The 13620-nt window shown below is 47.4% G+C and overlaps 1 protein-coding gene across 2 annotated transcripts in view; it reads right to left on the reverse strand.

Annotated features, from left to right (window-relative positions):
* The window catches only part of LOC147105559 (solute carrier organic anion transporter family member 1C1-like), a 94124-nt gene that overhangs the window by 51381 nt on the left and 29123 nt on the right, over positions 1-13620 (reverse strand). For both annotated transcript variants that reach the window (XR_015081517.1, XM_086010029.1), the window contains exon 8: positions 13075-13239. Coding sequence is in view for 1 of the 2 variants with exons in the window: in XM_086010029.1 (XP_085866155.1) it covers positions 13075-13239 (165 nt within the window). In the remaining variant the exon portion in view is untranslated. The remainder of the gene's footprint in view (positions 1-13074; positions 13240-13620) is intronic.

The following is a 13620-nucleotide window of genomic DNA, read 5'->3' on the forward strand; positions in this document are numbered from 1 at the left end:
TTGCCATTCAAATAATAATCTGCCTTCCTGTTTTTGCCACCAAAGTGGATAACCTCACATTTATCCACATTATAGTGCATTTGCCATGTTTCTGCCCAATCACCCAACCTGTCCAAATTGTACTGGAGTTTCCCGACATCCTCCTCGCAGCGTACCCTCCCGCCCAGCTTTGTGTCGTCTGCAAATTTGGAGATATTACATCCAATTCCCTCGTCCAGATCATTAATATATATTGTGAACAGCTGGGGTCCTAGGACCGATCCTTGCGGTACCCCACTAGTCACTGCCTGCCACTCGGAAAACGACCTGTTTATTCCAACTCTTTGCTTTCTGTCCGCCAACCAGTTCTCTATCCAAGTCAATACCTTGCCCCCAATCCCATGTGCCTTAATTTTGCACGCTAATCTCTTGTGTGGGACCTTATCGAGAGCCTTCTGAAAGTCCAAATACACCACATCCACTGGTTCTCCCTTATCTATTTTACCAGTTACATCCTCAAAAAATTCCAGTAGATTAGTCAAGCATGATTTACCTTTTGTAAATCCATGTTGACTTTGTCCGATCCTGTCACTGCTTTCCAAGTGCTCTGCTATTACATCTTTTATAATAGACTCTAGCATTTTCCCCACTACCGCTTTTTCTCTACCACCTTTTTTGAATAGTGGGGTAACATTAGCTACCCTCCAATCCATGGGTACCGTTCCAGAGTCTATCAAGTTCTGGAAGATGATCAGTAGTGCATCTACTATCTCTAGGGCCACTTCCTTAAGTACCCTGGGATGTAGACCATCAGGCCCTGGGGATTTATCGGCCTTCAGTCCCATCAATTTTCTTAACACCATTTTCCTACAAATACTGATTTCTTTCAGTTCCTCGCTATCATCAGACCCTATGTTCCCCGGCATCTCTGGGAGGTTATTTGTGTCCTCCTTTGTGAAGACAGAACCAAAGTATGCATTTAGTTGGTCTGCCATTTCCTTGTTTCCCATTATAAATTCCCCCGATTCTGACTGTAAGGGACCTACGCTTGACTTCACTAATCTTTTTCTCTTCACATATCTATAAAAGCTTTTACAGTCAGTTTTTATGTTCACTGCTAGCTTACTCTCATATTCTATTTTCCCTTTCTTAATTAATCCCTTTGTCCTCCTTTGTTGACTCCTAAACTGCTCCCAATCCTCAGGATTATTGCTTTTTCTAGCCAATTTATATGTCCTCTCCTTGGATCTTATGCTATCCCTAATTTCCTTTGTTAGCCACGGTTGAGTCACCTTTTTTGTTTTATTTTTATGCCAAACTGGGATGAACAAATTCTGTAGCTCATCCATTCAGTCTTTGAATGTTTGCCATTGCCTATCCACCGTCAACCCTTTGAGCGCCATTCCCCACTCAATCCTACCCAACTCACTCCTCAGACCATCGTAGTTTCCTTTATTTAAATTGAGGACCCTTGCCTCTGAGTCAACTACTTCATTCTCCATCTTAATGAAGAATTCGATCATATTATGATCGCTCCGACCCAAGGGGCCTCGTACAACAAGATTGCTAATTAATCCTTTCTCATTGCATAATACCCAGTCTAAGATGGCCTGATCTCTGGTTGGTTCCTCGACATATTGGTCCAGGAAACCATCCCGTAAACACTCCAGGAATTCCTCCTCCACAGTATTGTTACTAATTTGGTTGGCCCAATCTATATGTATGTTATAAGATATATAAGATTGTGAAGGGGTTGGATCGGGTGGATGCAGGGAAGATGTTCCCGATGATGGGTGAAACTAGAACTAGGGGGCATAGTCTTAGAATAAGGGGCTGCTCTTTCAAAACTGAGATGAGGAGAAACTACTTCACTCAGAGGGTGGTAGGTCCATGGAATATGCTGCCCCAAAAAACTGTAGAAGCTACATCATTACATAAATTTAAAACAGAAATAGACAGTTTCCTAGAAGTAAAGGGAACTAAGGGTTACGGGGAGCGGGCAGGAATTTGGACATGAGACTAGGTTCGGATCGGTCATGGCCCTGTGGGTAGCGGAGCGGGCCCAGGGGCCGTGTAGCCTGATCCTGCTCCTATTTCGTGTGTCTAATTCTGTTAGATGCAGGAGATGGTTCTGTGATAGTGGATTGGCAGTTAGGATCAGATCAGCCATGATCTTATTGAATAGCGGAGCAGGCTCGAGGGGCCGATTGGCCTACTCCTGCTCCTATTTCTTATGTTCTTATGTTCTTATGTTAAAGTCACCCATGATGACTGCTGTGCCCTTATTGCACGCTTCTTTAATTTCCCTTTTAATGCCATCCCCAACCTCCACCTTACTGTTTGGAGGTCTATATACCACTCCCACTAATGTTTTTTTCCCCTTAGTATTTCTCAATTCTACCCATACAGATTCCACATCATCAGAGCTAATATCCTTCATTACAATTGTATTAATCCCTTCTTTAACCAGTAATGCTACCCCAGCTCCCTTTCCTTTTTGCCTATCTTTCCTGAATATCGAATTCCCCTGGATGTTGAGTTCCCAGTCTTGGCCATCCTTGAGCCACGTTTCTGTAATCCCAACCAAATCGTATTCGTTTACCTCTATTTGCGCAGCCAATTCATCCACCTTATTACAAATGCTCCTCGCATTAAGACACAAAGCCTTCAGGCTTGTTTTTTTAACGCTCTTAGACCTATTAGAATTATTATTTACTGTGGCCACGTTTGATTTAAACCGTTGATTTCTCTGACTGCCACATTTGTTTTTCTCCTTCCTATCTTTTGCTTTTATCCCTGTTTTCCTTTCCTCTGTCTCCCTGCTCAGGTTTCCAACCCCCTGCCATTTTAGTTTAAACCCCCCCGAACAGTGCCAGCAAACCTCCCCGCAAGGATTTTTGTCCCCCTCTGGTTCAGGTGCAACCCGTCCGACTTGTACAAGTCCCACCTTTCCCAGAAGCAGGCCCAGTGATCCAGGAAACTAAAGCCCTCCCTCCTGCACCAACTCTTTAGCCACGCATTCATCTGTTCTATCCTCCTATTCCTATACTCACTAGCACGTGGCACCGGGAGTAATCCAGAGATTACAGCCTTTGAGGTCCTGCTCTTTAATCTGCTACCTAGCTCCCTAAATTCTTGTTGCAGGACCTCATCCCTCTTCCTACCTATGTCGTTGGTCCCAATGTGAACCATGACCTCTGCCTGTTCCCCCTCCCCCTTCAGAATGCCCTGCAGCCATTCAGTGACATCCTTGACCCTGGCACCAGGGAGGCAACAAACCATCCTGGAGTCACGTCTACGGCCACAGAACCATCTATCTGTTCCACTTATGATAGAATCCCCAACCACTATTGCTCTCCCACTCTTTTTCCTCCCTTCCTGAGCAGCAGCAACACCCCCGGTGCCAGGAAGTTGGCTGCTGCTGCCTTCCTCTGGTGAGTCATCCCCCTCAACAGTATCCAAATTGGTATACCTGTTTGAAAGGGGGACGGCCACAGGGGTCTCCTGCACTACCTGCCTGCTTCTACTGCTCCGCCTGGTGGTCACCCATTTCCCTCCTGCCTGTGCAGCCCTACCCTGCGGCATGACCAACTCATCAAACGTGTAATCCACGACCCTCTCAGCATCGTGAATGTTCCACAACCCATCCATCCGCAGCTCCAGCGCCTCAATACGGCCCGTTAGTAGCTGCAGCTGGATGCATTTCTGGCACACGTGGTCATCAGGGACACTGGCAGCGTCCCTGAATTCCCACATAGAGCAAGAGGAGCATAACACGGGGCTGGGCTCTCCTGGCATGACTTACCCCTTTAATTAATTTAAATTAATTCAATACCACCAGTTAAAGATATACTCTAGGGCGCTTATTTACCAACTGTCCCCACTACACCACAGAGACCCAAGAAAATATAAACCGCAGAATCTAAAGATGTAGCCCATCCATTCCGTACAATCATTCCATCACTCTCACTCAAATTTCTCTTCTTTCCCTCCTTGCAGGAGAAGAGAGCCCACAATAAGAGGGAGAGGGAGAGGACCGCAGGTGGCCCTCCATCATTGGAGACTTTAACTGCAGCAGAGGAGGTTGCCTTGGAAGTGTTAGGAGTTGCCGAGCAGCTGGCGGTGGGAGACGGAGAGAGGGGGACATCTCAGCAACCTGGTGACAGAATTACATCTCATACAGCCTCATGGCATACAGCAGTCACTCATATGGGGACTGATGTCAGCAGCTTGTGAATGTTCATCATGTGCTTAATGGTATTGTTACCCATTCTTGATTAACATTTCTAACTCAACTCTTTACTCTCCCACAGGTGCATTAAGAGCCGCCCCCCCCCCCCCCGACTGTCCAAGAGGAAGAGGAAGATGACTCCTCAGGGGAGCCTCCAGCCTCTGAGAGTACACCATCAGTAGACAGAAGCGCACCCAGCACCAGCGCAGATATGTATCACCTCGGTGGGTCCCACGCGAGATAGAGTAATGTTGTCACCTGGTGTCTCGCAAGTCACAAGTGAGCAAGAGGAGATGGCGGAGACAGGGACAGCAGTGGAGACTCCTCGCCAGAGGGCGCAGGACACTCCCAGCTTTGCTCAGCTGCATGCAGACGCTGAGCCTCAGGGGCCATCCTGAAAGAGGGCGATCCTGGAGGTGCAGCAAGAAGTGCAGGAGGCTCTGACAGGTTTTGCGACCACGATGTCTGCAAATGTGCAGAGAATGGAGAAGTCCATCATCAACAACATGAGCACCACCGTGTCGCAGGCGATGGTGACTGTAGGCACTTCTATGGATAGGATGGCCACCTGCATGGAGCAGCTAATGCGCCACTCACAGGAGCACATGCTATCCATGGAGAATAGATGGCTGAGGCTCAGAGTCCTCCTGTCTAGGAGGGATGTCAATGTAGACTTGGGTCCTCATGGCCCCGCTGCTGCGCAGCAAGGTGCGCTCCAGCTCTTGCTAGCAGGAAAGTGCGGGTGGCCCATGAGGGGAATGATGGTGAGAGGGGACATGGAAGTGGGGGCTCATTCAAAGCGCTCCCACTTCTCCCCCATTGCATCCCCCTCAGTCAGAGCCCCACATGTATTCTGAGATTGCAATGGCCGAGTCTGCTCCTGCACAGACGCAGGAGGAGCAGACTTTGGCAGGGCCATCACAGGCTCAAAGACCCAGAGAACGTCCGCCAAAAAATGTCTATGCAGTTGCAGCAAGGAAGTGAGCAGCCTGCAACTACCTCTGTTGAAACTACAGGGGTTGCACCTCATAGAAGGATGCATAAGGGAAAGATGACACAGAAGTAGATGCACAAGGGTAAGCACTTGGGTGTTTTAATAACTATTTGTGTTAAGCTTCCGTTACTCTGATGTCACATATAAAAGTCTTATTTTCTTTACTTTCCGTTCATGGCCAATTTTGTCTGCAATGTTGGAAGTGGCTTAGTGAGTTGGAGTGAATGGTGAGCAATAAAGTTACCTCCTGCAATGGTGGTCAGTGTGAAATGAATGGATTGGTCATTGTAGGGATGTTTTATGGTGTTGCTGTGGGGTGGTGGGAATCTGGCACAGCATGTGGCAGCCATATGGGTGTAATGCCTGAAGTTAAGCAAACCTGGCCATGATGAGCCCATCCCTGGCCTCCCGGGCAGCAATGTGCTCAGGTGCTGGTGTGATGTGGACCGCAGGTACCTCCTGCTTCTCTTCCTTGTCTTCCAACTGATGCTCCTCCTCCCCCTCTGAAGAGGCTATGCGCTCAGTGCCTTGCTCCTCATGCAGCGCTAATCCTCGCTGCTGTGCTATGTTGTGCAGGGCGCAGCAGACCACGACGATTCTGGAGACCCTGGCTGGTGCCCACTGAAGGGCTCCTCCAGATCTGTCAAGGCATCTGAAGCGCATTTTCAGTATGTATATTGTTTGCTCTATGGCACATCTGGTGGAAATGTGGCTTTCATTATATCTCTCCCCGGCCTCAGTACTTGGCCTCCTCAAGGGTGTCATGAGCCACGTCTTCAGTGGATAGCCCTTGTCTCCAAGGAGTCAGCCGGAAAGTGTATTTGGAGGAGCGAAGAGCTGAGAGAGGATGGGCTGGCGCAGGATGAAAGAGTCATGGCAGCTGCCAGGGAATCTGGTGCACACATGCATGATGATCTTCCTATGGTTGCAGATGAGCTGCCCATTGAGGGAATGGAAACCCTTGCGGTTGACACAGACTCCTGGGTGATGATGGGGTGCCCTGATGGCCACATGTGTGCAGTCGATGATGCTCTACACCCATGGGAAGGCAGCCAGAGCGGCAAAGCCGAGCGCCCGCTCAGTAACACTGGTGTCATCAGTGGCAAAGTTGATATAATTGGCTGACTTGTCAAACAGGGCATCTGTGACGTGTGTGATGCATCTGTGGGCGGCCAACTGTGAGATGCTGCAAATGACTGCTGCAGATCCCTGGAAGGAGCCTGAGGCAAAGAAGTTGAGGGTGCTGGTGACTTTGACAGCCAATGGTAAGACGTGCCCACCAGGTCCTCTGGGCTGTAGGTCTTGTTCCAGCAAGCTGCAAATGTCTGCGACAACCTGGCACGATAGCCTGAGCCTCCTGCTGCTCCGTCATGTTGAGGAAGCTCACCCTCTGCCTGTAAACCCTGTGTTGGGGGTATTGCCTCTGGCACCGGGCAGCCCTGCGCTGATACCCTCTGTCCTGTGCAGCATGAGGGTGTTGAGGAGAAGGTTGATGGTGTTGTTGTTGGTGCTGCTGGTGTGCCTGGTGCTGCTGGTGTTGGGGCTCATCATGGTCAGATTGTCAGGACCAAGGTGAGACAGTATAAATGGCACCCATGCTGAGGTAATAGATGACAGGTCAAGTAGACATCAGAGGACCAATCTGTCAATGGTGTGATAGGTTACACCAATGAGGTGACAGTGGTTCCAGAATTTGCTGGAAACACTTGCGACCTCGAGAAAGCGAAATCTGTGCTGACAATGCACTCAGCAACAGCATCTGCCTTAGTAAAGTTATCAGGTATCAGGTGGTAGTATTTATTGTGCTTTCCATGCTGTGCAGTAATGAGTTCCACCAGTGGCCACTGAACTTCCGCTTCAGGTTCACAGACGTGGTTCCCGAGCTGCGTGATTCCTGTGCCCATGCAGTGAAATTGGAAAGGTAGGATTAAAAAGATGATTAAAGGTCTGTCAACTTCCTAATAAGGATCTAAATTAGCTCAGCTGCCTCTGCCGTTTCGGTTGCGGCCCCGCTGGCAAACGCGCCTGAGTAAAAGGCGCGAGGAGGCGGTATGATGGCGGGGTCCCGACGCACTCGCTTTTTTTCAACTTTTGCTCCTGGCCCACCTCCAACCCCACACGCACAGCCATGGGAAAATTCCGGCCAAGTTATTTTTCAATAACTTCCAAATGATTCTGAGTTTTTTCTACTAGATATCAGACACAGGCCCCAGAGGTGAAAGGTTAATATTTTCGCCACTGCAAAGGCAACAGCCAGCCGACTCAAGCAAGTTTTAAGAGTCATCATACATTGACCTTTCTTTTCACTCCCCACACATCACAGAAGTATTTACGCAGAACTTGTCCTTGTGAGATTAAATACCCAGGATAGATCCACAGAAAGCTACAAAGTACATAATCTATGGAAGGAATGGCATCCAATGTACGCACAGCAAGGTCCCACAGACAACAATGAGATACAGGACCAGATAATCCGATTTAGTGCTGTTGGTTGAGGGATAAATATTGGCCAGGATACCAGGAGAACGCTCTTCTTCGAATAGTGCCGTGAGATCTTTTACGTTCTCCTGAGAGAGCAGACGGGGCCTCGATTTAACATCTCATCCAAAAGATGGCACCTGCGACAGTGCAGCACTCCCCGAGTTCTGCACTGAAACGTCAGCCTAGATTATGTATTGAAGTCTCTGGATGGGGCTTAAACCCACAAACGTCTGACTCAGTGACGAAAGCACTACCACTGAACCAGCGCTTGCACATATGTGCTTCCAAAGTGGTGCCAACTTCTCTTAAAGTTGCACGCCCCATTTTGATAATTTGCATTTTCAAGTGAAAGCTGTGTTATTTTAGATGCTATGCTCCAAGGAGTAATTTTTTTGTTCGGAGGTTTAGATCCCTTTTTCCCACCAATGGTGGAATTCACTTCCTAAAGCTTACTGCCTCTTCACCTCTCTATCCTTCTTTAAAAACATTCACAAAACTAATGGCTTTGCCTCCTCCTACCTGGCTCAGCATCCTTATGCCTAATGGTGAAACACTTTGAGAGTACTTTACATTTAGAAACAAAGGGGTCGAATTTCATTCAGCAGTCGGGACGGAGGCGGGACTACAACTTTCGGGTTGTAGTCCCGCCTACATCGACGTCCAGCCAATCCACGCGATTTTCCCTTGATTGACCTTGTTGAGCCCGCCCAGCGGGCTCAGCAGGCCAATTAAGGGCCACCCGGCAACAGATGACATCACAGACTGAAATTTCATCTGTCAAGAGGTCTTGACAGATGAGATATCAGTGTTTCACAGCTGTTTGAAGCTGTCAAACACTGACAGTCCGACTTCTAACCTGAGTCCTTCTACACAGACTCAGTTAGAACTCTCACCGGCAATAAAAGCTGAAGGCTGTCACTTTTGACAGATCGCAGCCATTTTGCTTTCAGTGCTGGCTGAGTGATGGACTCCCGAAACCTCGAGGAAGAAAGGCTGTTAAGGTAAGTACAGGTAATTTAAACTTCTTTACACACTTTAGACACACCAAACACACTTACCTTTGCACTCATGCACCCATCACTCACCTGAACACTGACATCTCGACCCCTCCAAGTCCTTCAACCCGACGGCCTGCCTGCTCTAACCTGGCGTGGTTTGGGTCGATTGGGCTTGTACTCGCTGGAGTTTAGAAGAATGAGACGGGATCTCATTGAAACTTATAAAATTCTAACAGGACTGGACATACTAGATGCAGGAAGGATGCTCCCGATGGTCGGGGAGTCCAGAACCAGGGGTCACAGTCTTAACTACGTGTTAACAGGCAGTTAATTGGCACTAATTCCTTCTCGCCTCGGGTCGGCGGGTCCCAGTGCGGGGCGGGTACCTGCCTCCTTTGAAACTTACGTGGAGGCGGGTTTTGGGCGGGATGGTGTCGGGACCCCCGAATTCGGGATTTTTGCCCCCCGCACGCCTAAAAGCCTGCCTCACGGCACACTGTAAATCGACCCCATAGAAACATAGAAGATAGGAGCAGGAGTAGGCCATTCGGCCCCTCGAGCCTGCTCCGCCATTCAATGTGATCATGGCTGATCATCCATATTCAGTACCCTGTCCCTGATTTCTCCCCATATCCCTTGATCCCTTTAGCCTTAAGAAATATATCTAACTCCTTCTTGAATATATTTAATGAATTGGCCTCTACTGCCTTCTGTGGTAGAGAATTCCACAGGTTCACCACTTTCTGGGTGAAGAAATTCCTCCTCATCTCTGTCCTAAATGGCGTACCCCTTATCCTTAGACTGTGACCCCTGGTTCTGGACTCCCCGACCATCGGGAACATCCTTCCTGCATCTAGTCTGTCCAGTCCTGTTAGAATTTTATAAGTTTCAATGAGATCCCCTCTCATTCTTCTAAACTCCAGTGAGTAGAAGCCCAATCGACCCAATCTCTCCTCATACGTCATTCCTGCCATCCCAGGCATCAGCCTAGTGAATCTTCGCTGCAATCCTTCCATGGCAAGAACATCCTTCCTCAGATAAGGCGACCAAAACTGCACACAATACGCAAGATTAAAGTTGATATGTAAATGCAAGTTGTTGTTGTTATTGCTGTTATGTATTGTAAACTTGTCTTTGCAGGGACTACTGCAGGGATCTATTTTAATTCTTCTCGCTTTTCCTATAGGTTCTTCTCAACACAAAGATAGAAGACAAAGTAGAACAATTACTGCATCTTGTGTCAAAATGACACCCGTCACCAGCGTCAGATCCTTGCAGCCCATGGAATCTAGGTAGTGAGGTTGGAGAAGGAATATTAGGTGATGCACCACTCACAAATGAAGAGGAGCTAGGAGAGGTGGCAAGAGAGGAACAGGAAAGAGCAGGCCAAGCTGAAAGCCAAACTGTTTCTCTGCTGAATGGGGAAGGGATTGGGTGTGCATTCAGAATAGAGTTTAAGAAAAAATCATTCTTGGGATGTGGACGTCGCTGGCAAGGCCGGTATTTATTGCCCATCCCTAGTTGCCCTGAGAAGGTGGTGGTGGGCCGCCTTCTTGAAAAACAGTTTTTGATCCAACTGAGTGGCTTGCTAGGCCACTTCACAGGGCAGTTAAGAGTCAACCACGTTGGTGTGGGACTGAAGTCTCATATAGGCCAGACGGGGCAGGTTTCCCTCCCTGAAGGACAATAGTAAACCAGTTGGGCTTTCACATTTACAGTGCACAGTGCCATAAATGGTCAGCGAGGGAAGCCTGGTGTAGGAATTAGGGCACTTCATTGATTTAAGTATCAGTGTTAGTTGGAAAGGGCCATGGAACAGCAACAAATGATGGGGGCGGGGGTGGTGAAAGGTCATGTGAGAGAAATCTTGTGCATTTTGTTTCCACTGGAAATGTTGTTTTCAGATGTAAAATGGGTGCAAAGCATACCAATTTAGCAGTGGGACTCCTGTTTACACCCAACCTGCGCAGGCGTTGGCCCCACTGCTAAATTCATGGGGCCCTATTTTTAAGTGTCCCGGGAGAACAGCTCAAACAGGCATTTGGCCCCTTAAATATGTAAATCAGGGCCCTAACAGCTGTTGAAGAACCCCATCAAGAAATCTGTTGTCGATGAAAAGGGCAGGTGTCGGACAGGGGTTCTGCCTCGACTGAAAACTCTCAAATTCCAAGGATTCAAAATTCAGAGTGGTGCGAATTCACCATCAATTTTAAACCCTCAGACCTAATCCATGATTGTGTAGAAGAACTTATCAGAGAATCCCTCTCTCCAAAAAGAAAACTCTTCACTCATTAAACTTTCTGCTTAAGGACCACTCAACTGTACAAGAACAAGATAGTGCTGGTGGCACCGTGTTGCATGTATATATGAATGCGCATTCAACATCAGAGGGCAATCTTTTATCGATTGCCTAACAGCTTCATAGAACATACGTACTCCAGGCCATTACAACTGATAGCAATGCCAGCAATCTTTTTACACTCTCTGATTGCACTGCTGTGAGTCATACTGAACTACTCGACAGTTTAATAAGGAATGTGGATAAAGCCTCACTCATCGATGGACAAAGAATCCTGAAATTGCGAGTCTCCACTCCTCACAGAACTCACAGAACTCACAGAAACCCCACAGTGCAGATAGAGGCCATTTCGGCCCATCGAGCCTGCACCGACACATATCCCACCCGATCCCCGTAACCCCTACACCAACACATATCCCACCCTATCCCCATAACCCCACGTATTTAATCCCCCTAACACTAAGGGTCAATTTATCATAGTCAATCAACCTAACCCGCACATCTTTGGACTGTGGGAGGAAACCGGAGCACCCGGAGGAAACCCACGCAAACACGGGGAGAATGTGCAAACTCCACACAGACAGTCGCCCGAGGCTGGATTCGAACCCGGGTCCCTGGCGCTGTGAGGCAACAGTGCTAACCACTATGCCACCGTGGTTACTTGAAAAACTGGCATGGAGTCTCGCGCAGCAGGAAAGCAGATTGGAGAACCGGGTGTGGGGATCAGTGTTAGCCGCTTTTCAGTGGTAGCACTCTTGTCTCTGAGTCAGCAGGTTGTGGGTTCCAATCCCACTCCAGGAAATTTAGCACATAATCTAGGCTGGCATTTCAGTGCAGTACTGAAGGAGTGTTGCATTGTCAGAGGTGCCGTCTTTTGGATGATACGTTAAACCATCTAAGAGTGGGGAAGTTCTCACCGGGGTCTTGGCCAATATTTATCCCTCAACCAACATCACTCAAACAGATTATCTGGTCATTATCACATTGCTGTTTGTGGGACCTTGCCGTGCGCAAATTGGGTTTCCTACTTTACAACAGTACCTACACGTCAAAAGTACTTAATTGGCTGCAAAGCGCCTTGGAACATCCTGAGGGAAGGTTCTATATAAATACATCTTTCTATTCATTGTGAAACCCGATTTCCTGACCGTCAACGTTTTCAAGCAGGAGTGTCGCAAATCGGGTTCACTGACGTCTTGTTCCCAATCCCCCGAGCCGATTGCAAAGAGTAGATTTTCGTCTTTATGGCCTTGGGCATTAAGCATCGCTTGGACAGAGCGCAGAAAAGAACATCTGCTGGGCAGGATGGCGTACCAGAAACAGAACCCACCTGATTTCGAATGACGTATGAGGAGAGATTGGGTTGATTGGGCTTATATTCGCTAGAGTTTAAAAGAATGAGAGGGGATCTCATTGAAACTTATAAAATTCTAACAAGACTAGACAGACTAGATGCAGGAAGGATGTTCCCGATGGCGGGGGAGTCCAGAACCAGGGGGTCACAGTCTAAGGATAAGGGGTAAGCCATTTAGGACTGAGATGAAGAGGAATTTCTTCACCCAGAGAGTGGTGAACCTGTGGAATTCTCTACCACAGAAGGCAGTTGAGGCCAATTCATTAAATATATTCAAGAAGGAGTTGGATATATTTCTTGAGGCTAAAGGGATCAAGGGATATGGGGAGAAATCAGGGACAGGGTACTGAATTTGGATGACAAGCCATGATCTCATTAAATGGCGGAGTGGGCTCGAAGGGCCGAATGGCCTACTCCTGCTCCTATCCTCTATTTCCTCTCCATTGAAATCAGTGGATTCTGTTAGGAACATTAGGAGCAGGAGTACGTCAATCAGCCTGTTCCGCCATTCAATTAGATCCTCCATGCCAGATTTTCCTCTCTGCCCTGGTGATGCTCAACACCGAGGTCATAAAGATGTAAATTTAACACTTAGACCTCGGTAGCTGACCCTTGTGATTTTGAAGCTAATGACATTTTTTTAAAGGAACATTTTTTAATCAGCACTCTCAAATGCCAAGCTTCCTAACAAGTGAAGCTCAAAAGAACTAAATAAATCAATGAAAACAAAGTACAAACCTACTGAAAGATTGGCCCTTGACGTTGTCTGGCCGTACTGCTGCTCAATAAACTTGGGTTTGAAAGTTAATATCCCGATCATACCGTTAATTTGTAGGGCACTTTGCAGCAGAAGCAAAAAATAGATTGGGTTGCAAATCAGGCTTTTCACAGATGGCAAGAAATCTGAAAGATAAAAAGAAAAGTTTTACACCTTTTTTTAAAAATTGCAGTATATTTTTTATTTCTGTGCAGTTATCATGGAAACAAAATACCTCTTTTTATGGAAAAAAATTGTATATTAGAAGCTGAAAGATAAAAAAAAGAAACAAAAGAGAGACTTGCATTTATATAGCGCCTTTCACGACCACCGGACGTCTCAAAGCGCTTTACAGCCAATGAAGTATTTTTGAAGTGGAGTCACTGTTGTCATGTGGGAAATGCGGCAGCCAATTTGTGCACAGCAAGGTCCCACAAACAGCAATGTGATAATGACCAGATAATCTGGGTTTTTTTTAAATGTTGGTTGAGGGATAAATATTGGCCAGGACAAAACAAGTCAGTAAG

This window comes from Somniosus microcephalus, chromosome 17 (assembly GCF_052327205.1).
Source record: "Somniosus microcephalus isolate GS21.2 chromosome 17, FLI_Smic_1.0, whole genome shotgun sequence".
Taxonomy (NCBI): domain Eukaryota; kingdom Metazoa; phylum Chordata; class Chondrichthyes; order Squaliformes; family Somniosidae; genus Somniosus; species Somniosus microcephalus.